The sequence below is a fragment of the Myodes glareolus genome, chromosome 17, assembly GCF_982192425.1.
Source record: "Myodes glareolus chromosome 17, mMyoGla1.1, whole genome shotgun sequence".
NCBI lineage: Eukaryota > Metazoa > Chordata > Mammalia > Rodentia > Cricetidae > Myodes > Myodes glareolus.
The window spans coordinates 47,256,398-47,284,168 of NC_142042.1; the positions used below are offsets into that span (position 1 = coordinate 47,256,398).

At 42.9% G+C, this 27,771-nt stretch overlaps 1 protein-coding gene across 3 annotated transcripts in view; it reads right to left on the minus strand.

The window, feature by feature from the left end:
- Vav3 (vav guanine nucleotide exchange factor 3) overlaps window positions 1-27,771 on the minus strand; it is a 316,005-nt gene that overhangs the window by 162,707 nt on the left and 125,527 nt on the right. For all 3 annotated transcript variants that reach the window (XM_048443543.3, XM_048443541.3, XM_085677808.2), the window contains exons 3-9: window positions 18,466-18,524; window positions 16,175-16,240; window positions 10,945-11,053; window positions 8,845-8,937; window positions 5,880-5,948; window positions 4,597-4,700; window positions 2,127-2,226 (exon numbers count right to left, since the gene is read on the minus strand). In XM_048443543.3, the coding sequence (XP_048299500.3) occupies window positions 2,127-2,226; window positions 4,597-4,700; window positions 5,880-5,948; window positions 8,845-8,937; window positions 10,945-11,053; window positions 16,175-16,240; window positions 18,466-18,524 (600 nt within the window). The remainder of the gene's footprint in view (window positions 1-2,126; window positions 2,227-4,596; window positions 4,701-5,879; window positions 5,949-8,844; window positions 8,938-10,944; window positions 11,054-16,174; window positions 16,241-18,465; window positions 18,525-27,771) is intronic.

Below are 27,771 nucleotides of genomic sequence, written 5' to 3' on the forward strand. Positions count from 1 at the left end.
ATGGGGGGGAAACCATTACTGGCATCAGCTACAACATAGACGGAGGCTGGGGTGTGTAAACTCTTGTCATTGAAAGTAAATAAGGGACATCAGTAACTTTCTAAAGGAATCCATCACCACTTGACCAACACTCACTCTTAACCAAAAGAACTATCATTGAGTTTAATCTCAGACTCCCAAGAAAAAGCAGAGTCTCTTACCCCATGCCCTATGTTAACTTGCTTCCTAAGTAAGAAAGACACACATACTCACACTTAACAAAAATAATAACAACCAAAAAACAAAAAACAAAAAACTAACCACCAAAGTTAGAAGATACAAATGACGGGCATCGAGAGTAAGACAGCTATCACAACATCTCGTGGGGTGCCCATGTTACACTTCCTCATTAAATTCTCCCAAGTCAGGCCCTGTTCAGAAGAGGACATCTGAGCTGAGCGGGAGGCTGCATGCTGAACTGCGGTTTCTCCCTGGCAACCTTTTCAATTCAGCCTGAGGCCTCTCCTCTCCGGAGACTGGCAGGAACTGGACGGGATGTACAGTCCTGGTGTGCATGTCCTGGCAGAGTTTTGACACTGATTCTGATAGAAGAGCAGTCCCTCCACAGGGCTGAGAACCAGAGAGGCCCAAGAGACAGCATGCTGACTCCTAGCCAGAACCACAGTTTTATACCTTCATCTAAGAACAAATAAAAGATGCTTTAACGACTGCTCCGCTCCGAACTAATAACGTGAACTGTAAAGCTTTATTTTATCGCCTAATCTACTTTGAGTCAAGGTAGCTTAGACCTCTACACTTACGAGTATCCATTCTCTGGGAGAAGCATTAACCCTTAGTACTAATGATACTTTAAAGATGTCATTTAGTGGTGATTAACTGTCTCTAGATATAAGGTCACTATCATCAAGGGACACTATAAAATACTCTGTGCTCTCCTAAGCAATAATGTTCAACTCTGGACAGTGGAAGAAATGAAATCACACCCATTGGACTAAAACCAAGAAAGGGCTAGGATCTGTAAGACTTCCCCTCTTTCTATCACCTGACTTTACGGATGAACGAAACAAAGAAAAAGAGAAAGGGGATATTAAAGAGGCAACAACACAAAAGTATCGCTAAAGGTGCTAATTCAAATAACAATCATTTTTAGAAGTTCTTTAAATGTATAAACTCTTATCCAATATAATTAATACACATAAATCAAGGCTTTGGGGGAAAGAATGGGTTGAGACAAGGTCTCAAGATACACACACACACATATACACGCACACACACAAATATATCTACAGACAGATAGGGTGTGTGTGTGTGTGTGTGTGTGTGTGTGTGTGTGTGTGTGTGTCTGTGTCTGTGTCTGTGTCTATGTCTGGGTGTCTGGGTGGCCCAGGCTGACCTCAAATTTGCAATCCTCCTGCCTCAGCCCCTTAAATGCTGGGATTTTAGATGTTTATCCCCATTCTCTCCTCCAGAGCCATGGCGTAGCATAAGTCCCCAGTCTCAGGCATCTAGTGCTTTGAAGGGATTACTCCAACTTACTCAAGGCTTTCTAATACTCACATAACACTTTGGTGCTTTATGCTTGTATCTGTCTGCCAACGCTTCTCTCTTATGGGCAATACCTATGCATTGTATACATGTGCAGATGTCTTACTGTGTCCAAAACATTTGTAAACACACACACATACACACATGCACACACACACGTACACGCAGATACACACATGCACACACACACGCACAGAGAGAGAGAGAGAGAGAAAGAGAGAGAGAGAGAGAGAGAGCGCCCATCCATCCTGTACCTCTCACTATCTAGGTAATTCACCCATCGTCTCCCTGCCCTCAGCCTTTTCAACTGTGGAATGCGAGAGCTACCAGCATCCACATCACAGTAAAGAGGACCTAAGGAGAAAACGCGTATAAAACCCACAGACACAAAGTTAGGTTCTGCTCCTGCTACGATTATCACCACAGTTTTTACCATGGCTAGCTTTTGAAATAGTTTATAAAACTGGAAGTTATATTTCGCACACATGAGGAAATGTGTTCCCTTGCATTCATCAAATAAAGGAATACACTACTTCATTTCATCTTGGAGCAATAAACAAATAATAGAAATTAACAGGCACCTCCAATTTCAGTTTGACGTCTTCTTTCGTCTTAGAGATGTAGTCTAAGTTAGAGATGGCTGACTCCACCCCGCTGCAGTACTGTCCATAAATAACCAATCTGAAAGGGAAAGGGGAAACCCATGAGACTGGAAGAAAGAAGCAGAGGCAGAACGAGGGAATGTTCAGTCTCTAACGCTATAGTCAGGGCTGCCATTACACACATGTGCATGTCTGCTTGTGTGTGGACCACATTATGCAGGTCCAAAGAGGCCATAAAAGGGTGCTGGGATCCCAGAAACTGATGTGATATGGAGTGCTGGAACTGAACCTAGGTCCTCTGTAAAGTTCTCAAATGTTGTCCACCCCTGAACATTCCCTCCAGGTCCAACACTGTTTCTAACACACACTACATGCTGAGTGAGGGCCACTCATATTGACAGCAGCAAAAAGGCAATTTTTTGATTCCAAATTAGAATAAGATTGATTCCATGTATGTTTTATGGAAGACAGATTTTATAATATGGCTTAATGACTGTTAATGTTATTTGAATATATATATATATATATATAAATTTTTTAAATTAAAAAGATTTTATTGGAGATAAACTTTCTACTGTTTATTCATCCTCAAGACAGTTGTATTTTCTACCACAATTTTATTACAATCACCAGGACTTCACTCATTAATAAGCCGCTTACTCCTTACTGCATATAATTAAGGAACATACATCATCTGAGAAGTGGGAAGAGAGGCACCACGAATGAAAAATAACTCCCACTGCGTGGAGACTGAGCACGCTTACCAAGGACAGCTCTACAATATCGACATTTTGCAAAGAGGCTATTAGCTTTGTTGTTCTTATCTTTCCACTAGCTAAAAGTATTAATAAACTCTTAATATTTATCTAAAAGTTGACACAAAGCAATTCATTCGCCACTTCTTAGTATTAGGAATTATATTGCTTGATTTAAAATGAGAGAGCAGCATATCTGGTGCCAAAAAAAAAAGATATTCTATTTTAAGGGAAAAATAGATTGATTTCTCCACCAGTGTCTATCTGCCCCCACCTCTTTTGGGTGTGTGTACCTATGTATGTTTTGTATGTATCTGTGTTTGTGTGTATGTATGTATGTATGTATTTGTATGTGCGCGTGTATATGTGCATTTGTGTGTATGTGTGTTTGTGACTATATGTGTGTGTTTATGTGTATGGATGTACTTGTATGTGTGCATGTATACGTGCATTTGTGTGTATGTGTGTCTTTCTGTGTGTTTGTGACTATATGGCTACATGTGTGTGTTTGTGTGTGTGTGTGTCTGTGTATGTTTATCCATGTGTGCATTTGCATGTGTTTGTGCATGTGTCTCATACTGGTCTGAGCTAAGTTGGCTGGCCAGTGGACTGCAAAGATCCACCTGTATCTGCTCCCCACCCCACACCCAGTGCTGAGAATACGAATTTTTATAAGGATTCTGGGGACTTATCACACTCACATGGTAAACATTTTACCAAGCTATCTCCCCAGACCAAGAAATTGTTCCCTTTGACTATAAATCTAATGCTCTGAAATCAAAAGTTGTCAAATATTGAAGTATCAGCTCTCTCTCTCTCTCTGATTCCTTCAGAGAGGAAAGGGAGAGTGAGCATCGGTGTGAGTTAGTAAATACCACATCACTCAGGAGGGATGAGCCCTAAGGAAGGATCATATAAAGGTCTAAATATGGCCAGGCAGTGATGGCATATGCTGTTAATCCCAGCACCCAGGAGGCAGAGGCAAGCGGGTCTCTGTGAGTTTGAGGCCAGTCTGGAGTACAAGAGCTAGTTCCCGGACAGCAAGGGCTGTTATACAGAGAAACCCTGAATCAAAAAACAAGGGAGGGGGGAGGAACTTGAACTTCCCACAGGGCAGGAAACCCTGCTCTTAGGGATGGAGAGGGAGGAGGAGAGGGAGTGGGGGTAGTGGGAGGGTGGTGGGAGGAGGGGCGGAAATGGAAACTTTTATAATTTAATAAAATTACTTTCAAAAAAAATGAACAAATAAATAAATAAATAGTAAAAAAAAACTATACTAGGCATGCTTTTACAACTTTTATTTTAGGTGTGTAAGTGTTTATCTGCATATGTGCATATGTGCATAAATATTTGGTGCCGAGAAGTAAAGAGGACATTAGATCCTCTAGAACTGGAGACAAAGACAGCTGTAAACTGACAAGTGGGTGTTGGGGGCTGAAATTCCCAAACAAGAGCAACCAGCACTCTGAACTACTGAGCATCTCTCCATCTTATTATTATTGCTGCTGTTGTCATTGTTAATTATTAACATATAAACCTCAAACTACTTCTCTAAGATGAACTACGCTATGTTCTACTTTCTATCTGGAACTATTTTAATAAAAAAAAAAGAAATGCATACTTTCCATTTTAAATACTAACATTCCTTCTAATTGTGAACCAATGCCCGCACATGCTTAAATATAAAAACCTACCTTTCCTTGTAGTTAATAAAAACTTGATACAAGTTCTGGTCGTCTTTATTTATAATGGAATCGTGAATCTCTTGCATTAAGCTCCGATGAACTTTCACGAGGTCCTTAGAAAAGAAAACATTGTGAAAGAAAAGAAGGAGTCAGAAGCAAAAACCAGGCAAATGAAGAAAAAAACATCCAGAGCTACCCAGCTACCACTGTGGCCAGACTTGCAGTTCAGAGAGCAGACAGGTGGAGGAAGTGGAGGGAAGGGAGAGAAATGGAGAGGAGGAAGCAGGAGAAGAGGGTGAAAGACGTGGGCATGAAAAATAGCAATTCCAGAGAGGACTTGAAAATACCAGTGTTCAGTGAAAACAGAAACTCTCCTACTTGCTATTAGAGGGCAATTTATCCTTTGCATAAAAAAATAGGCATGGCTTTTTAATTTTATAATCACTACAAATTTTTAAATAAAACTAATCAAGTACTTACTGTTTTATTGACAGACTAAAGTAATGATTCCTGTCCCTGGGACACAGAGATGCAAATCTGTTTGGTCAATTAGTGGTGCCCTAGTGCTAAGCTAACAACAATCAGACTAAATCGCCTGAAACCAGAGAACTAATGACAAAAACATGAAACAAATAAATTGTGCTAACAGTTTGCTGTAGCAACTCAGAAGTCATAATTTCATTTGTATTCTGATAAGCAAGTCCTCCTCAGCAGCCAGGGAATGTATGCCATAGTGGGGAGAATGAGGACATTTGAATCAAGGTACCAATTCTCCATTATCTCTTCCTATGTACCCTGGAGCACACAGAAACATAACAGCAAGCTCCCTCTTTGTAGGCTGAGAATTGAAGATGAATATGTCGTCTCGGGTATATTGCTGATTAAAATCCATAAGAGCAGAGACTATCACATAAGATGTTGACACAATCAGAAACAGCTGATCTAACTGTCAATCTGCCAATGGAGGAAGGTAAATGACATCCCTGGGGGTACACCAGGGAATAGTGAGACAGACAGACAGCAACATCATGATTACTTAATTGGGGGCACTGCTTCGTACCAATGAGACTTGGATAATGCATGAACCTTGCTTAATCATTCACGCTCAGCACATACTCTTAATTGACCTTGGATTAAAGATATGCTGTTAGCTTCTTTAAAAGAAAAGGATATGGAAATTTGGGAAGGAAAAAAATGACAGAAAACATAAGATAAAGAAAGGATCTGGAATCCACTAATAAGTGAAGATGTTCTAGGAAACACACAGATGTACCTGTCGCAGCTTTACTTACGGGGATATTGATGAAGACCGAGTCAAATTCTGCTGACGTCAGGAACCTTTTCAATGGTGCCATAAAATACTACCAAGAGAAAAGAGGAAAGTAACTTTAATTAAGCATAACTTTGCCTAATCTCTACAATGATTTTTTTTATCAACCAGCAAAATTTATTAACAGTCAAATATTTATTAGCATTATGAACACAAATACTAGAAATACTCTCTATATATTAAAAATTCTGCATTGGACAGCTATAAAGATTTCATGGGGATTGGAGAGATGGTTAAAGTTCTTGCCACACAAGCATGAGTGTCTGAGTTCAGATCCCCAGAACTTATGAAGAAGCTGGGCAGTTGTGACAGCCTCCTATGATTCCAGAAGTTAGAAGGCAGAGTCAAAGATTCTTGGGGCAAGCAGACAGCTAGACTTCTGGCAATCTTAGGCTTCAGCAAGAGACCCTGCCTCAACAAAGAAAAGTGGAGAACAATAGAGGAAGACACCTGATGTCAACTTCCAGCACGCACTCATAAATAAACACATGTGTACACACATGAATACACAAACATGCATTCGTGCATACCATCCACATATATACATGCAAACAGAGGCATAAATATAAGCTGAGACTCTTAAATATAAGACAAAATGCTCCTAAAAGCTAGAAGCTGTTGGCCAAGCAGGAACACAATGGCAACAGTCGGGAGACAGGTTTGAGGATGCGTGTAGAGCATCCCTCCAATTCTCCAACACAGACCCTTGAGAGGGACGATCTGCTGGTGTAGTTTGTACACCATGTCCATGCATCGCTGGAGACTTTGGCGTTCAGCCCGCACTTCTCTTCCACTGCCAGCCATCTCAGTGTCTGTCCAGACGGCCCTTCTAGGAGCTTGGCCTGTCAGTTCCTTTATTTCTAATCATTGTGAACTCAACTCCCAAATCTCATGGTCACACCGCAAGACATTGTCATGATCAACATCTGTGCATGCCTCGCAGGCTAACTTCAAGCAGCCATCTCTCTGAACCCCACGCCCAGCCCATGAAGCCCACTTTGTTCAAGGAAGTCTCCAGCCCTGCTGTGCCCAGTGTACTGACTTTCACATCCTTCACGGTCTCGCTCCACTCTCTACCCAGTTTACAGCCCACGAGCCACCATCAGGATGATGCTCTCGCCTTCCAATAAATTTTTCTCGATAAACAAAACCTTTGGCTATATCTACATCACCATATATTTTATAAATCCATATACTATACTGATAGCTTAATTTTAAATAAAACCATAAAGAGCAATGGACTCAGTAATGCCACATGTTCACACTGTTCCTAACCAATCGACTCTCCTAAGCCAACTCTTCTACACCTTCTCTTTTCCGGTAGAAAAAAAAAAAGTTTTCACCTGGTTCTCATTTTGCTAACCTCTAAGCATGAGAGTCACTGGGAGTGGCCTCAAACCTACTGGACAGACCTTTTCTGAAGTGACCTTGCTTAGTACTGTAGCCTAACGGCCCTATCCATATACAGATCAGATTTTCCTATCAGAAAAAGACTTACATATTTAATATCTGCCTCAATATGGCCCAGTGGAGGTCTAAGGCAGAACACCAGGTTAATATGTCCAACAGATTCACGATTCCCTGCCCTCCATCTTTTTAGCTGGCATCAGCATCCACGCATTTTCTAGCATCGATCTTTGGTTCTCCCTTCTTCCACAATCCTTTGCCTACCCCAGCAAAGTCTGTTGAGTTCCAATGAGACAAATTATTTCCAAAGTCTAACATCCCTCTAATCTCCCTCAGTGCTATGATTTCTTGTCGTTTTGGTTACTATAATATCCTCCTAGTTTCCTTCTGCTTCCCATCCTTGCTTCACAAGGGCCAGATGCTCTGTTAAAGGCCTAAATGCCTTTACATCAAGTCTGCTCAAAGGTTCTACCCTTTGTCCCTACATAACGTGGCAGCCCATCTCCGGCCTCTTTCTCAAGCTCCTCCACCCATTCTATCTGCCACATTGGACCACGGCCATTCCATGAATGAAGCCTAAGCTGAGTACTTTCCCATCAGAATTTCCTAGAGCACCCCTGCGCCCTTCAATTGGAGAAACTTTCTCCCAGAACATTCTTCACTAGAATATATACATGGCTTGTGCCCTCAACCTCCTCAGTTGATGAACTAAGCACCACGTTCTTACACAGAGGTCATTGCTATCCATCCTCTCTGACTGATTTTTCTTCAGGTAACTTCCCCACCCACCTGGCATCCAGCCTAAACTCTCTCACGATACAGAAACTACTAGAAAAACCCACAGTCTTCCTGCCTTTGCTACTATGTTCTCAGTCCCTAAAACAGTGCCATTTAGATGTCAAGAGAGCAATAAATAGTTATAGAATGTATAAATCTGCTTTGATGTCTTTATTTTGTCTTTGGGAGGGTTTTATTGAGACATAATTCATGTTTCTCACAACTATGTAGCTTGAAATCCAATGTTTCTTGGAAGTTCAGAGTTATGCAGCTATCACAATCAAATTTCAAACGGTTTACCACATAAAACATCCCACAGACACCAGTGGCCATGCTCCACTTCTCCTTCTCAGCCTGCATACCCTCCCCACTCCACATACACACTACTCTTCCCTAAAGTTCCAAGCTGTTGCTTTTTTGTATGTAATCTGTCTATACATTTGTCTATTCTGAGTATAGATCTTTAAATACTCTTTCTTTCTGATATAAGACTATACCCTTTAACTACCATTCCTATCCCTACTACCCAAAGTTGTACTAGTCCCTAATTCTACTTGCCACCTGAAGGACTTCAATGTTTTTAGATTATACCTATAAGTGAGCGCATGTGGTATTTGCTTTCCTGAGCCTAGCACTCAGAGTAAACCTTAGAATATACATTAACATACACACACTGCAAAAGGAGTGGGTCCAGCACCTAGATCATGCACAGCAACCTTGGGCTTAGATACTTGATAACTTACTTTTTCTATTGACTCCAAAGTTTCTGTATATTTTTCTTCCGTCTGCTTAATTTCTGCTAGGCAGCAACTTCGTATATCATTTTCTTGTGATTTCTGCAGATAGAAAGGTAAAATTAAGACTCTTAAGCTGAATTCTCATGTCAGGTTATCTAGGAAAAGATCAAAATCATTTTCCATTCTAACCAAACATCGCCAAAAGGCATGCTTAGCTGCATTTGTGACACATTTTGTTTGAGCTATATTTTCAACACTGTGAATGAAAACGTTTTAAGTGACCAAAATAAGCTTTTGAAATCGATATTCTGCTTAAATAAAAGCATCTTTTTATTCAGATGTTAGTGAATCTGGAAACAAAGTCTAAGCACTTCCTTCATAGACACTGGATTACACACGTACTGCAGAAATGACTACGAAATAGTAAAAGTATTTTTAAGATATTCAAAAGGAATGTGAGAGTTGGGGATGTAGCTCATTAGTAGGGTAACGGTCTAGCATATATCAGGCCAGGGTGCAACACACACACACACACACACACACACACACACACACGTGAGAGGGGGGGACAAGACAGAGGGAGGGAGAGAGAAGTAAAATCCTTCAAACATTGCTTTTATACATTATCATAATATATGACTCTTTCATTTAGTGTTAAAGTTCAGCATAACACCAAGGTCACAGAGTCACGGACAAAAATGGAATTCAGTTCAGATACTGATTTTTGTTAGCTTTATAACTTGAAACAAGTTACTGAGTTTCTCTGTGACTTGATTTTTGCTTTCTATAAAGCAGATGGACAGTACTAAACCCAAAGAGTGCCAAGTGACAGAAGTCATGGGAAGCACGTGTCGCCTTGCCAGGGAGTCTAAACTACTACTGTTGTTAATTATAGCCCATGGCAACCACCCAGAGCTGGGTAGTAGGGGAAGGCTGTACTGAGGGTGGAGGAGACCCTGAGGATCTGCTGGCCCTGAAGCAGCTGATGCTCACAGGCACTTCAGAAGAGATGCACCTGAAACCCCTCTGGGAAATGCTGCCAGGCCAGCCCACCTCTCACAGACCAACTTAAACACATAGTGATTATATTTCTGAAATATAGGCTGAGTGACTTATTTCTGCCCTATGTCTGTATCTCCTCCCCAGTGTGGAGCCCCACAGCCTCCCCCAGCCCTTTATTAAAAGCCAGTTCACAGAGAGCGGAGACAAATCATGAAACCCCCCGAAGAAGCTAAGTTGACCACCCAGACGATGAAGAAGTCTTTAGTATAAGAGAATATGCTAATAAATGCCGAAGTGTCTGACTTCTTTAAAAATTTTCAAATTATAAATGAGAAGACAGTTCAAAGCAGTTCTTTCTGGATGTTCTAGGTAGGCATGGCATGGGAGCTATGAGTGCATACCAGTTTATGCTAGTATCTGAAGAAGTTTAATAAAAACAAAAACAAACAATAACAAAAACTTAGTGCCTTGTCGAGCCTTGATCTGAGTGAGGGTTTGGGCCTAGTCTTGTTGCAGCTTGTTCGGTTGACACCCCTAGGAGGCTTGCTCTTTTCTGGTGGGAAACATAGGGGAAGGGAGTGGGGGAAGGGCTGGGAGGAGGGGAGGGAAGCTGTCGTTGGGTTGCAATGTATTAGAAAAGAATTTAAAAAAAAAGACAAAAAAACAAGGGGAGGGTCATTTGTGACAAGAGCTAGTGAGTGAGACGAAACCATCGCTGACATAACTTATGCTAAATTTAAAATGAGAAGACTAGATCTGTTTTGGAAAAGATGTACTTTCACAATTACTATCTCACGAGTCACCGAAATGAGAGCTTCCCGCCACTCTGCCACTCTGCAGCCAACCGGCACGGCAATAGCCCCTAATGCTCAGTGTTCTCAGGAAAAGGTTAGACCATAAAGTCCTACAGTCATTTTGACCTTAAAAAAAAAAAAAAAAGAGCAGCTCCTGTCTCCAAATAAGTTATTACCTGAGTTCTAAACACAAAGAGTTTTTGTTAACTATTTCAACAGAAGTTAAGTAAGGACATTAACTGATCTCCTAACTAATTGCCTTCCTAAAAAACTACTTAAGAGTTACTTTAAAAATAAGCAAAAGCCCTACAGGTTGCTGAGCTTCCTCCGCCTTCATCAAGTCCTCGTAGACCTCGCCGCCTTCATCCTCGCCGTACACACAGTCATAGAGATCTTCTTCGTCCTCCACGCGGGTCTCACTGCAACAAGGAGTGTAGTTAGGACGGCTGTATTCTAGGACACAGTGGATAGAACACTGAGACGTTCCCAAAAGGTTCTAGCTCAAAACAGACTGAAATTTTCCCAATGAGTTTCACAGAAAATTCCGAGAAGAGGGAAAACGGAATTAGTGGAGAGAGTCAAGAGGCTCCCAATGAAACTATGTCCATCCTAATAATCTCAATGACAGACAGAAGAATCCAGCAATTGGGACGGTGGTAATTCATACCTCGCTGGCTTTTACTTTCAAAGAACCATATTAATGATCATCTTGCAGCTAGTCACAGCACTAAGTCTGTGGGCTCTAGGTATCACACGGCTGTGGCTTAGTATTTGATCGACGAAAAATGATGAATTTTGAGAGATCTGAAAGTTACCAGACTTGCCAATGGTAACCCATCTAGTCTACAGCAGAGTCATAGTCTCAAAATCAGCTTGTTTTACACGCAGTATTTTAATGGTCTCATCACATTGCCTCTGCATCCCAGTATTCCATGGCCTCAGCTTCATTATGTTATTAAAGGACACAGTGTGGGAAGGTGAGGAGAGCTAAAGAAGAGTTGACACAGTGACAATCTGTTTGATAACAGCATCGGTTGCTGTAACGTTATTATTACCTAATCCAGTGCTTTTCAAACCATGCTTCGAGAAGCTCACTTTGAAGACACATGGACATCTCTCTACAATCAAATTAATTGCCTTTATCTGTGCTAACTGCTTGCATTTTATTTTTAAATAAAAGATCTTTAAAATATCTAAAATCTATTTTACAGTCATTAAATGCCACATGTCAGTTTCTTGGGAATATTTGTACTTTCCAGTCCCCCGTGAGCACTTGGACACTAGCAGTGGCTGCCCAGGGCACTGTTCCCAAACCCCTCCTGAGAGACGACGAGAATGGTCGGTCATGACATTTCCTCCATTTTAGGACTGCTACCCTCTTCACTTTTTCCTCCTGGTTTAAAACTTGTAGAAATGCCTTCTACTAACATAACCCCACAGAATGGCCTTGACCGATACAGAGGTGTTGGAATGAGTTAATCCCTCTGAGAACGAAGTTCAGCCCTTTCACATGACCAGCCCTGAGCCCCCTCTTCAGGCTGCACAGGCTGACGGTTATAAATTGACACGAAAAAAACCGAGGACACCGTGGCTGTGTCAGTCCGCAGCTTGGAACATTTTTCAGAGCTGGTACAATCACAGGCTGTTTATGTTTGTCATGAAAGATTATTTGGAGGCATTTGACAGAAGTGAACTGTCAAAACCCAGAGGGAAGGGAGGTCTATTAAAGGAGGGAGCTGAAGCCTGAGAGAACGGTGCTCTGAGAAAAATTCACTTCAGAAATACTTGTCCACCCACCTACCCATCTGCTCATCCATCCAGCAGATATTTTTTGACAAACTGACTGAACTCCACGCTCTAAAGACTTGAGACACATAGATATCAAAAGCTCTCCCATTAAGGATCTGGATCAGTGTGTAAAAGTGTTTGTCATGTAAGTGTGATGACCCGAGTTTGAACGCCCAGAACTCACAGTAAGCTGAGCACCTCTTTAATCCCAGGGCTCTATAGTAAGATGGGAGACAGAGACGAGAAAATCCCTGGAAGTGTGTGGGCCAGCTAGCCAGCCAGCTGCACATAGTCCCAAATAATATAGGAGGCAAGGATGCCATCTGACCTCCAAACACACGCATGGGCACCCATGTACCACCCAGCCACACATGAATGCACATACGTGTCATACATAACACACAAGCACACACAAACTGACTTGTAAGAAGAACAGCCATAAGCATATAATCCTATATATGCAACAAGAGAAATTAACAGAAACTAAAGAAGCAGAGAAGAGGAAAAGCACTAAAGAAAGTCAGGGAAGGCTTCAAAGAGGTCATATGACTCAGCTAGATTATGAATATGTCAGTTTATTCAATAGTTATCTGCTGTAAAAATACTGTTTTCTGGGAGGGTATAGCTGCTGTCGCAATGCCTATCCTAACGGAACTTCAATGACAATAAAGGTGGCACACATCTACATCAAGTGAAGAGAGAGCCTGTGCTCCCAAAAAGGGCACTAACACGAAGGATGAAGTCCAGAGAGCCTGGAGATGCTGAGCTTGGCAACCCTTCAGGGCAGTGTGCTGGACCACTGGAGGAAAGAGCTGAGACAAAACCATAAGGAGCCATGCACTCGGTGAGCTCAACCTTAACTGGGATAACTAGGAAACAGCAGAGGATTTACAGAGGAAGGGAGGTGGGAGGAAAAACCAGGCAGGGGAGACCAGAAGCTAAGAGGCAAAACGCTATGAGGCTGAGAGCTGCAACTCGGGCAAAGGCTGATGAGGAAGGAGTCAGGGAAACTTGGGACTGTGACATCAGATACAGATTAGGGGGCTTAGGAAGAGAAGATCAGGGGGATCATGGGGGGAAGAGAAAGGATAAAAGATGCATTTCAATTTCGACTTGAACTCCAAGGAGTCAAGTCATACTGGCAGCTCTGTGATTTCCATGGCAGGGCATCTGATGGAGTCTGGTTTAGGACACAGCAGGATAATTGTGCTAGTCTGAACACTTCGCTTCACTCTATCTTGACGGTGGGTGAGATGGGGTCTCTCTATTCAGCTCCAGCCATCTGGAGTCCGGGTATTTTGTGTAACCCATCAAATGGCAGGGGAGCCTCCTGAGGTCATGATGGATCTAACTGAGACAATCAACTGTGGAGGGGGCTCGGACTGATGGGAGGGGTCTTGCCAGAAACAAAATGACTGCGGAATCCATTCCCTGATGTTGTGACTTGGAAGCCTCCTCCTACCTGACACCTAACATTCCCTCCAAACTAAATCTTCCCTAACAACACTGCTAAGCATAACAAGGTGGGCAAAGGCTATACAAAACAAAGTAATAGGTATCAGTGGCCTCCATTGGGGTACAGCCCAGGTGGGGCTTTGAGAAGAGCATCATCACTGCATTGGACATAAAGTGTTCTTCCGAAGAATCCGATTACAAGACCAGTAACCTTACAGTCACTTCATAAAACACTGATGCCAATTAGTCAGATAATCAGCATCTATCTTACTTAATGGCAGTGAGTTCTTGGAAGTTTAGAATCAGTAAGAAACTATTCTCAACGGACATTAAAAATATATGACTTCAAGGCCACTCCAAATGTCGCTTAGTCTAGAAAGAATTACTCGCTGCCCATTGTTATGGCTGTCAGTAGTACTCTCCTCGCCTGCTCTTCTAGTGAGCGCTCCCACAGCACCGAGTCACCACACATGTCGTCCAGGACAGTGATTAAGAACTTCTAGCTCTATGCTGGGCGGTGGTAGCACATGCCTCTAATGCCAGCACTCGGGAGGCAGAAGCAGGTGGATCTCTGTGTGTTTGAGGTCAGCCTGGTCTACAAGAGCTAGTTCCAGGACAGGTTCCAAAGCTACAGAGAAACTATGTCTCTTGAAATAATAACAAAATAATAATAATAAGAGAAATAATAATAGTAATAATAAAACCCTCAAGTTCCATGGTGTGAAACATCTGGGTTCAAAGACAACTATGTGTGATGTCATCTTAAAGAAGTTAGCTTGATATGCAAATTTGATTTTCTTTCATTAACTTATAACAGTGGGAACTTAACACAGTCATTACATAGATGATGCATAGAACATGTTAGTGCACAACTGAGCACACAACACACTCTTACAGTCGCATGACTAGACAGCAGAAAGCTGATGCATAATGCCTGGCAACCAGTAGGTGTTCAGCGCTCCTTTGGCCTAGCCATGTGCATACACCAAACATAGCTCAATCTCTTTTTCCTTCATTTTCCATGGATATGTGGATATGATATAGCTGCATGGGCATGTTTGCATGTGTGAGGGTGTAGGTATGTGTGCAAATGTGTGCAGCTGAATATATGCAAGTATATGTGTAGAGGCCTGAAGTTGATAGCTGGAACCTTCCTTGATTGTTCTTCCACCTTATTCACTGAGGCAGGGCCTCTCAATCAAATCCAGAACTCACCCATATGGTGAATCTCATTAGCCAGCTCGCTCGAGAGGAACCCCACTGCCACTGCTTCCTGAGGCTAGAATTATAGGCACGCTGTAGAGTCTAACCACTATTTAAAAGAGGATTCTAGGACTCTAAACTCAGATCATTTTGTTTTATAGCTGCTTTAACCATTGAGCCATCTCTCCAGTCCATCTAAGAACAAAAACGTCCATAATGTTCCTGTTGTCACTGCCTGGGGGTGAAGACACAGACAGTCAATGGCGCAAACCAACATGGTCGTAGCCAGAAACACTCTAAAATCACAGAGTAAGGAAAGGGTGTGGTGGCTATTTTTGCTGGGTCAGCGGGGAGGTCTCCCTGCGAAGGGACGCCTGAGAAAGACAAACGGAGAGGAGCCAGTAACGCGAGCACATAAGACAGTCGGCACAACGGCAGGTTCCGTGTTGGGCAGATGAAAGAATGGATTCCCACAGATTCCAGGAATTGCCCTTGGAGCATAATCCATCTCTTAGAATTCTCTGCAAGCATGCCGGAGCTACATCATAAGGTCTTTGAGGAGAGAGGATCATGCTTTATATTTATTCTTAATCTGCACAAGTCACTCAATCAGCAGAAGATAATCAGCCGCAAGGCTTTCTGCCTCACCCGACTGTGAAGCAGCAAAGCCCACAGGATCCTCTGCTAGGCAGAAGCACCATCTACTGATACATCCCTGAATAACTCCAGCCAGGATCCTTCCTCCCTTGGGCTGGGAACAAAGCCCACACTTTCGGCCCTACAACCCAGCAGTAAACTTTATTTCTTTTTTATTATTACCTAATTGTGTGATTCTAGCTTCATCTTCCTCTCTATTATGCCTTTTTTAGAAACGACCTGTTTTTGCTTCTCTGCGTTAAGTTTCTCTTCATATGAACACAGGACAAGAACTAAAAGTCGGTGGTAGCAAATTCCCTGAGAAACCCCCATCGTCATTTCAAAGATAAACTTTATGATGTCTTATCACATCACATTCACCCTGCAGAGAACTTTCTCATCTATGCTAAGTGCAAATTTGAGCAGCGGCTTAATTTTAGGGAAAATCTTCAACATACTCTATTAAGTCAGGAAGGACTTTGTAGATGTCTTCATCGTTTACGCTCTCTTCCGTAGGAAAGGGCCTAGGGAGGGAGAAAAAAACACGGGAGGGTGAGCAATCAGGATGAGCATTTACCGCCAATTAAACAGTAAAACCTGCTGCCGCTCAAACGAGCCATCACGTTTAATGATTTCCAGGGCTTCTCCAGAAGCGCTTGCCCAGCAGCTGCGCCTGGGCTTCCCCTGGGCAAACGGCAACACCTGCTACCCTAAATCATCGCCAGCATTAGAGCGAGTCCCTGCGGACACAGGTGTAGCTGGGGACAGGCTAATGCGATTACCGGATCTCCCACCTGCCACGTACCTGCAGGGTCACCTCCACGACACCCACCACAGTGCCCAGTTCAGGAGACAAGCAGCCTTGTCTGTGCCCCGTGCCCTTGCCTTCAGCACCCTCACAGCAGCTGGAAGATCTGACCCAACCAAGACTCTGCCAGCCAATGATCTTCCACAGCTCAGCTCACTAGTAAGGATGACGATCGTGAGAAGATGAAGACATCATACATATGACTTTTGACCCGGGCAGACTCTTCTGTTTGGACATTAGGGGATTTACGTTGTATTTTTTATTTTTATTTTTGGAGAAATTAACTAGGTAGATTTCAAAGGGACAAGTCGCTTTCGTCTTCTGTTAAAAATATCCCACTTCAATTTTCCCCCACTCCTATCATTTGGCCTCTTTGTTTGGCTCATAACATTTCTTCTTATGACCAAAATAATGCCTTAAAAGTATGCCTAACAGAATCACCATAGCAATTATATTTCAGTGACAAATGGTCTACTCTTTGGTAGTAAGCATGTCTCATGTTTATAACAAGGAGCCATCAAAATAATAAATTTTGAACAATGACTAAAGAGTTTCATTGAAAGTCAGACTTCTTAATTGTATTTTTATTATTTAAAATAATTTTGGCTTTAGATATATTATGAATTAATTTAATACTTAAGATAGCAAAGGGACCTACATTTTTTTCAAATAAATGAACCCATGAGTTGTTCTTTTTTAATATAGGCACATTTTATCAGGTTTTCATGCCTACACTGGTTCCCTACAGAGAATTATAGTCCTCTGCTATAAATATAGACAAGAACATTTCAAAAGGAAAATAGCTCCAACAGGTGTCCTTTCAGAATCAAAAGTACATACCAAGCAGGCTATTCAAAATCTACACACATAATGACACAAAATATATATTGACATGGGCGGCTACTCAGTATTGAAGAGCAAATTAGAAGGAATCAGAGAATCAACCAGCTGACCATTTATTTCTACAGAAAACTAATAGACTCATGGCCCATTCCTGAGAAGGGGTCTCCAGGATGTCCTTCCGGAGGCCACTGTGTTGGCATCCAGGAACTGAGCTGCTGAGCCAGTGCTGAACACTCCTGTGAGACCCACTAGGATCCCCTCCCTCAGAATATGATGGAACCTGGGCACACGCACGCACGCGTGCGCGCGCGTACACACACACACACACACACACACACACACACACACACACACAAATGAAACCAAAACCAAACACATAGATAGAGGCTTACAAAGCCGTATCATGGAGGCAGACTAGAACATAAAGCCTTGAAGACATAAGGTACAAAATGAAACCTATTTCCATTCAGCCTGGCTATATCTTCTTCACTTCCTGGTTCTTTTATTCTTTACTGAGAGCTTGCGCTGAAGTAGTGTGGAGTCTCTAGAAGTCAAGAGGCTTGAACAACTCACACACCTCTGCTTCCAAGCTTACCAACTGAATTCTACTCCACTGCTTGGAGATGATATAGACAAACTAGTAACTGCTGAACTTTTCACGCATTACCCAACCTTCAACACATTTTCTTCTGCATCTGTCATTTAATGCTTGCGTGACTGTTCCTTAAACCCATAAAAGTTGAGAGTTATGATTATGGTCTCCTCTACAGGAACCAAATACATTACACTTTTAAATATTTATATACTAAAGCATTTGCATTTGTCTTAATGAATTATACATATATAAATGTTGAAGAAATTCTTTAAAAGATCCATAACCAGTGGCAGTCACCAGGGAGCTAAGAACAATGTTCAGTCATTGTGCCTCATTCAATTCTCTGAATAAGTTCTTAATTGCTCGGTAAATCTCAAAGGTGTATGTGGCACTTAATATACCAAGCACAAAGACCTTTGCAAACAAAAGCCATTCAATAAATCAAGAAATAACCATTGCAATGAACTGCCTGGGATACAGGAACCATAGAGGCATGAACTTACCTGATTCCTGTGGCCAACGCTATTGGCGTGCGGGATAACCGAGATAACGTTTCTATAACCTGCAGGGGAAAAGAGGGAAATGGTCATTGAACACATATTTATCAAGGCTTAACACTTTCTCAAAAGCAACAGATTTCCCATTCAATATTAACAACGGTTAAAGAAAGACAAATTTATCGATTCGTGAGGTGTGAACTGGAAAGAGTCACGACTGAGAAGCTTAAACGCCTGGGTTATATCTGTGTTCCTTTTAATTTTATGACTTAAATGAGTTTACTAAGATGCGAGTGACAGTCTTCTTCCAATAAAACAGGGAGTTAAACTCATTAACCCTGTGTATTTAATACCTAAAACTGAAAACCCTTAGAGATCACCAAAATCAATGTTCCCCAGCATAGTACCCACTAGATATGTGAAGCTATTTAACTTAAAACTTAAAACTCATAAATTTCATTTCCTTTACTTCACTAGCCAAATTCTAAGCACTCAGTCATCACCATTTCTGTTGCATTTTGGAACACACAGATATCAGGTATTTTCACACCACAGCAGGCATTGCTGGGCAGAAAAGGGAGATTGCCAGCTCTTGAACCTGACCACAGGACTTCAAATCCGAGTTTCCCATTCATTAGCCAGGTAAGCTTAAGCAACCACCGAAATTCACAAGTCTTGGCTTTTTCCTCTAGATAAGGCCTCAGATAATAGCTAATGATCATTAGAGTATTGCAAGGATTAAATAACACAATACCTGCAAAATGGTTAAAGGGGAGCAATTCTTTATAATCACCAACTTCGAAAAAATTGCTTTGTTCCAATTCTGAGGGTGTTCAAGAATTTTTTGCTCTAAATTACTTTTGCTTACGCATTTCAAAAACTCCTTATAAAGAGCTTCAAGCACCTAAGTCCAAGTGTGCTCTGCTAACAGTTTGGCCTCTGTACCTAGCAATTTTACTCTTCTTTCAATCCTTTATACCTAAAATCACCTTTGTCAGGAAACCAGTGCCCTACACTGCATTTTCCTCATTGATGCATTTTTGATGATAAATGTAATTGTTCACACCCTCAAAATTAAACAAGCAAAGGAGGCTCTGCTGTGCAATCCATTTTGAGTAGGAGGGGAAATAGGAGAAAAATGTGTCTATCTGGACTGAGAGAGTCTAGTGAGCACCTATGAATCCTCAGCTCCAAGACAGAAAGGTGAGCAATGTCTCCAGCCCTCAGAGAAAGCGTCTCAAGGGTACCAGACCCATGGATGGGTTGACAAAACACTGGGCTCAGTTGTGAGCCTATTTGGAGCCCTGTTTTCTAGTTTTCATGTAAACTAGCCTTTATCAAGCATGGATAAAAGCAGCTAATTAACTACTGCACAATATTGTTGGACAGAAATGAGAATGCTCCTCAAGTGATTGTCAAGTTTTATTACAGAAAGCAAAATTAACTACATAGGAAATTGTATATTGGTTATAAATAGCAATGTCCTATTGTCCAGGATTCTTGAAATTTGTGAAAAAGAGTTGATATGACATGTTAGCACAAAAAAAAAATTGAAAGGAGAGAGAATGCATGTCAATCAATTCTATGTAAGCAAAGCATTCTCCCAGTGAATACGTAGCGCAAAACAGCATATTATACATGACATGGGTATAGTTTCGTTAACTTAAAAAACACTGCTTCAACATTTTTAACAAAAGAGACAGAGATGCTTTAAGACAGTTCCTAGGGACAAAATGAAGGAAGAGATCTTCATTCTTGTAAGAGAGTAAGAGGGAGCAATGCTACTGACCCCCAAATTCGACATCTGACCCTAACCTCTAGCTGAAACACTAGGGCGGAAAAAAAGGAAATGTGAAGACACCAAAACCACGTGTTCCTAAATGAGAAGTCTAGTATGGAAAAAGCCTCTGTAATAATTTGAGAAGTAGCATTCAGACTCTTGGTTAACTAGTATTGTGTTTTAGACACACCCCATTGGACTGGGCCAGTACTAAAAAGTCCCAGAGAAGGCTCTGCGTCTTGCTGTGTTCTCGGCTGTGGTCTCAGTCCCTGATTAACAGGAAAAACAACACAGCAATAATACATTATTACTGCTACTTTAATGTGCATTTTAATGGCAGTTAATTTTGTTCTCTGAAGATATTTTGCACAATATATCTATATTTTGCACAATATATCTATATTTGCACGATAAAGCTATAGATTTATGAAATAATTGACATTTTGACTTTTATCTGCCAGCACTAGAACAGCTACAATATTTTTCCATCCCTGTGCCTCCCTCCTCGCCATAGAGGGGAAGCTGAAACTAAAAACCAAAACAAAATAAAAATGGACAGCTTGGTTTGGCATGTAAACATCCATCCGCCACCAGAGGGAGCCAGACGATAGTCTATTACCTCAGTCCTACTGATTACCTTTAAGCACACTGAAAATTTAGCTGAAGCAACGCCTATGAGTCAAAGAAGGAAGACTATTTATTACTATTCAATACTAGAAGATAACACAGATACAAATTCATGGGGCGTGGGAAGGAAAGACTGTGAGGTGACCTTAAAGTGAGTGGCCGTGGGACCCCTCATTTTCAGGTCTCTCCCATTACACATAGTCCCGGCACTCAGTTTAGCCAAAACAAATAAAGGCTGTTTAGTCAATGTGGTGCTTTTAGAACAACGTCTATTCTATAACAACCGTGTTTGCAGAATGAAAACAGGTACGTACACGAATCAATGCCAGACCCTCAAATCCCGTGTGGATCCTCCAACCTGCCCCTCTGAAGCAACTGAATGAAAAACCACTGAATGATACTAACAGGCCTATGTTCCATGAAATACGCTAACTTTAAATGGTGACTTCAAAATGATAAATTATGGACACCAACTCTCAGAAAGGAGGGTGAGATAGCAAGAATGTTCTAGCAATGAGCTATGCTGACTATACATCCTGAACTTGCTTTCTGTATTCACACCATCCAGCCCCACTGGTAGGAAAACGCAAGGTTGTAACTGGGATAACATCAATTAGACCTACCGGGTGAGGAAGGTGGGAGACGTGAGCAAGGCTTCTCACTCCCACTTTAAATTGGAGATTACATCCCAGAAGCGGTGGGATCATTGAGAAACTTTGGGAAAGGAGAAAATAGGGCTAATTGCACTGGGGAAACAGAATTCAGCAGAGTGAACGCAGGGGACAGGAAGTCATGGGGACAGCCGGTAGACAGAATCAAACAGGGATGTTCTCAATAGTTTGAAAGTACTCTAAGATGGCCACAGTGAGACCGTAAGATGTGTGATGTCCTTAGGAGCCGTAGCTGACCACTGTCATGTCCTTAGGATCCGTGGCTGACCACTGTGATGTCCTTAGGAGCCGTGGCTGAGCACTGTCATGTCCTTAGGAGCCGTGACTGAACACTGATGTACTTGGGAGCTGTGGATGACCGCTGTGACGTCCTTAGGAGCCGTGGCTGACCACTGTCATGACCTTGGGAACGGTGGCTGAGCACTGTGACAGCTCAGGAGGGAAGAGGAGCCTGGGTGATACAGGACTGTCTCTCAAATGTGCCACCTGGAAAGCCCACTTCAGCGTCCCATAGCTTGGACCAGGTGCGGCCAGAGCTCTGCAAGGCTGCTGGCTCCTCCGGGCGCCTTCTCTCTCTGACCCGCTCCCACCCCACCCGGGGTCTCAGGTATCCTCTCACGGCTACCTGCCACGGCTGTAACTCTGCCCTGGCACTTATCGCTCTATTTAAAGTTTTCAAAACCAGCTTTCAATGTTTGCGAAATAACTCAAGATACTTTTTAAAATTAAAATATTAATACTTGAAAGTTGTCTCCCTCCACCTCCCTGAGCTCAATCCGGATGGGACCACAGCTAAAAATCTGCTGTAATTCTGGAAGGTTTTTTTCTTTCTTCTTCTAATGAATGCGTTCCTGGCTCCTATCCCGGCATGACGGCTTACGTTTGTGTTCCTAACACTTTGGAAACTGAGGCAGGAGTATTATTACAACTTCAAGACCAACATGCGATGCCTAGTGAGTTCTAAGGGAGTAAGGATTATAGAACGTGGCCCTGCCTCAAAAACAGAAGGTTTTAATATGGATCTGTTTTTTTTTAAAAAAAAAAAAAAGTTCTTAGAGTTCTCTAAAACATTCAGAGTCATGCTTTGTCACTACCAATCAATCCCAGCCATGCCGTCAAGCACAGATGTCCTTTCTTCATTATAATGCTGTGTGACACTCCAGCATATGTAAATAATCTAATGGTTTTGCCATTTTTCCCAGCAGTAAGTGCTTCTAACACTCGGCTGCGAATGAAGCCAGCAGCCACAGCCTTGCCACATCCAAGTGTATGCTCACATATATGCAGGCCCTGCTGGAGGAAGGACGGTGAAGAGGGTGCCTGCGCACGTGGGAAGGAAGGAGGAGCATTCTTTAAACCGCTCACAGGAACCTAAGACACTCTCTTGAAGGGCCCGCAAGAATGCAGCAAGAATTCCAATGCTAGTCGGCTCTCCAGCAATAGGAAACACCTTCAGGGCAGGAGACCCAAACCGCCTCTGCCCTGCTTGATTTTCGATGAGCCATTGGACATTACTATCCGCTGCCCGAGTAAGTGAACAACGTAATGTTTGCCTTGAAAAATTACTGAGAAGATCCAACATACATATCAGCAATATATAAATATATTATATAGATATATATTATATATGTATATATATATACACATATATTTCCCTCTTAACTTATTCTCTGACCCAATAGCTTGGTGGGCAATCAGAGGCTTCAGACTTGAGCCATGAGTGTAAAAGCCAGCTTAGTGGTTCGGGAGAACCATACTGCCTGACGGCGCCGCCACAGCCCGAGTGAGCAGCTGTGGCTGGAGACCCAGGTGCAGCATCCAGGCTCCCGCAGGCTCAGAGCGAATGCCCTATGGAGCAGAGACAAAGACTGAGTCTAAAAGAGGGACTTCAGGGTGTCCGTCTGGGAATCAGACAAAAGCAGGAGGAGAGGTCAGCTGTGATCCAAAGGCAACCGCAGGAACTAGTATATTACCCAGAAGCCCTTGACTCTAGATTCCTGACCATGAGACCCAGTTCTAAACCCAGCCAGATGGTGAGTTGCAGATCAGCAATATATTTCACCTTCTGTCTCCTAGGAAATCAAAAGAACTCATTATATTAATTTTCTTTGCGATTCCAATTTCACACAGTAAATTGCCCCATTAGGAAACGCTGCAGCTCTGCGTCACTCCCAGCCATGTTTCAGATTTCCTTGAACACTGGCTGTGGCTTTGTCATTTTTGCCTGCAGGGTGCCATTAGAAAGAATGCTCCTCGCGCCATCTCTATGAGCCAAGCAAAGAAATATAGCCAGGGGAGACAGAGGAAGCATCCTTTCTGAGCAAGACGGTAAGCCATGGGGAATGAGTTTCCATTGTTCTTAAGAATGGTGTTTGTGTATAGCTTAAATAGGTCAAATTCACAACATGGATTGACCTCAGTGGTGGGTACAATTATAAAAAGTATTTTCTGAAGCGACCATAATTGAAATTATCAGGAGTAACTACCTCCTTTAGGAATTGTGTGTGTTAGGTTGTTACATAAGCAGACTGGGGTAAGATTTGCTGAGTTCAGATTCAGCCCCACCTTCCACGGGTGGGGTTAATATGGAACACTCTGCTTTGGTTCCCTTGCCTATGTGAAATTTTGGGGACAACATAACTTGCGACACCAAGCCTGTGGTGAAGGGAAAATGAAGCAATCTGGTACACTTGTCCCAGAAGCAGTTCCGTGCTAACATGGTCATACCCTCCGCCCTGCTAGCCTTGGCCCTATACCTCCAAAGATCCCAAAGGAGAAGCATCTTTCCCTTAGAACTAGCTTCATCTCTCAATAACCCCCTAAATCCCACTCTCATCTCTCCCAGATCTAGGCAATCAGAAGATTTTCTAGAAGCCGGCCCTAGATCTAAACCCCTGAACTCTCCTCAGATGCAATCCCCTCCTCTCTTCCTGTGCCTCTGCCTTGCTAGAGGCCCCTTTCTCGTTTCCTGTGCTCTAATAACTGCCTGTTTGTCTCTGCCTTCTAGTTCTTCTCTCATAAATTCGCCCCGTACCTGGCTACCCTGAAGGCTGAATGACATTTCCGAACACCATTATAATAGCCCCACCCCTACCTGTGCACCTCACGCACTGGGCCGCAACTGCGGAGCAGCACACTCAGGGTCTCTGCACCCCCTGTGCTCCAGCCCATCCTCCATCTCCTCTGCTGCTTGCCCTATTAGGCGGGACCCAACCACAGTACCAGCTAAGATCCAGTCAGGTCCCAGAATCCGATTTTTAGAGCAGGGGTTCTCAACCGTCCTAATGCTGTGACCCTTTAATATAGTTCCTCATGTTGGTGGTGACCCCAACTATAATATTATCTTCATTGATACTTCCTAACTGTAATCTTGCTACGTTTATATAAACCGTAACGAAATATCTGTCTTCTGATAGTCTTAGGCAACCCTGTGAAATGGTCACGTGACTCCCCCAAAGGGCGAACCCACCGGTTGAGAACCACTGCTTTTGCCCATGAAAGACTATAATGTCCCCAGTACTATAATTTACACGGGGGTATTCAAAATTAATTGCTTTTTACTAAAGGATAGGTAGGATGAAGCACACTGGAAACAATAGGGCCAATGTTCCCATGCCAACTAGAAGACCAGGAGAAACGTTTCATCTTTCTAACTATCACCCTGGTCCAAATGCCTGTGGGGACATCCTGGATGAGAAACTCAACTGTCCATTCACAACTGCAAAGGAAACCATTCTGCAAAGATGACTGCATTTGCGAATTGCGCCCTATCTTTAAGCGAGGGGTAGAGAGACAAGCTACAGAGATTACGTAGCAGCTTTAAACAAGCTCAACAAAGAGAATTAAGCTGAACATCGGGGAAGGAACAGGGTTTCCTCCAGGCTGGGGATGCGATAGAGCTGTGGAGTTTGTGGCAGACAAGGCGCTACCGGAGCCAGAGGAACCACTGTTGGCTCACGGATTCGTGTCCAGGGCTATGGTCTATGTGACCCCATCAGGCCACAGAAACTGAGCTACAGAAACTGGGGGAGTTTGCTGGGGTTAAAAGAACGTGGAAATTCTAATACATGTTCATAGCTGCCCATGCATCGTACAGGTGGAGCCAAATCAACATATTCTCCAAACTCAGTTCACTTTCAGAGTCATACAACTGGCTGGGAAGGACACTGATTTCTGGGGGTGGCCAGTGACTGTGGTCACCTTAAAGAATGACATAGAGTGTGCCAAAAAGGGGGGGTGGTGGTGATGAACGCTGATGTGAGGGGATCTCACAGGAGAGAAGAACTCAGCATTGCTTAGCAACTGCAGATACCTCACCTTGTCTCAGCCTCAGGGCACATGAGGGAGAGCCCTCACACAAGAGCCAAACATCTACAAACCACCGAGCAGAAGTGATGGCCACAAGGACAAGAAGAGAATGACAGCCACACTCCAGTCAGCTTGCTAACGCTGATCATTTGATAACCCACTTGAAAGTGCTCATTTTCATATGTGCCGAAACACATGCACATGCATGTCCAAATGCAGGTAAACTAACTCACTGTTCTGTAGCTTTCACGTCAAATCTGAGTCAGCACAAATATGCAAGCCTCACACATAACTTAAGATCTATAAAACACTTCATTAGAAAAACATAAAAGGTTAATGTTTGCATATATTTATTTGATATTTCGACATGTCATCACTATGAAATTCAAGTCATTTTACATTGCTGTTTTTCAACATCTCACAGGCAACGTGTAGCTACAGTCCATCTCAATTCACGCCAGCTACATCTAATGCACGGTGACCACACGTGGCTGTGGGCTGCTATCCTGAATGAGAGCAGCCTAGAAAAGGCCTTCGGTGTAATCAGATCAGGATGGGAAAGAAAATCATGTCCTCAGTGACAAAAAGCACGGACTGCAAACATCAAGTGAACGTGGCAGTCTAAGCACAGTGTGGGGCTGGGTGACGTGCTTTGTGAGCACACATAAGGGCCTGAGTTCAAGCATCCAGAACCTAAAACACACACACACACACACACACACACACACACAACTGGGTGTAATTATAAACATCTGTAACACTATTGTCGGTGAGACAGAGCCAGGCAGATCCTAGGAGCCTGTGACCAGCCAGCTTTGCCAAAATAGCAGACTACAGGTTTAGAGAGAAACCCTCTTTCAAACACAAAGTTGGGAAGTGATTGAGGAAGACATCCAAACACGGATCTCTGGCCTTCACTATACACACACACACACACACACACACACACACACACACACAAACACACACACCACGAGGGAGGGAGGGAGGGAGGGAGGGAGAGAGAGAGAGAGAGAGAGAGAGAGAGAGAGAGAGAGAGAGAGAGAATCCCCAAAGACCCATACCATGAACTCGCCCTCCAGATTCACTCTGCCCTTTTGTAGTGTGACCAGAGGAGGGCTACAGAGATGGGAGAATGTGGTGACGAGCCCTGTGAGGACAGTCCTCCATTCAGGACTTACTTCTTGCCTATTTCCCCTATCCGTAAATGTCACTCGAACACTCCGCCAATCCAGCAGGCATCCAGCTAACTGCTAATAAGACAGGATTTCTGTGGAAGCTGTATTAACCTGAGGGCTCCCTGTCCCGTCCCGCACCCACCTTTTCCACCTTTCTTCATGTCAGTCTTGGCTCAGGGCCAGACCTAATCACATCAACTCTTACTTCAACTTTACATATCACACTTCATCAGCTTTTAGAAGTTCCCCTGGACTGTGATGCACACACAAAGCTAGATGTCAGCTTTCACTCTTACTTAACTGCGCTTTGAGGTCCCTTCTCCTTTCCATTCACGTCTTTGATTTTCCCTTTTTAAGTAGCTGTCTCTGAATTGCATATAGAGATATTTGTGAGATAGCATGACAATATCCGTGACTTTAAAACTCTGCCACCGGTGACCTCCAAATCCTCAGGGAAATGTTTCCTTGTGATCCTCAGGAGATTCTTTTTCTGAATCTCAGGTATTTCCCAATGAGCAAGGAACACTTTTTAGTCGCTAGCCGCTCTGAGTATAAGTGACTAATCCAGGATAATCTGAATTTCCTTTAGGGTCTGAGTATTTACCAAGAACTGGATCAGAGAAAATAATCCTCTCAGAGGATGGAGGAAAGTAGCTCATTGCTTAGGCTGTAGCAGGGAGAGGAGGGAGACCATCACTCACTCCCCTGCTCACAACGGGGAGGGGTTGACCACATTTTTCTCTCACAC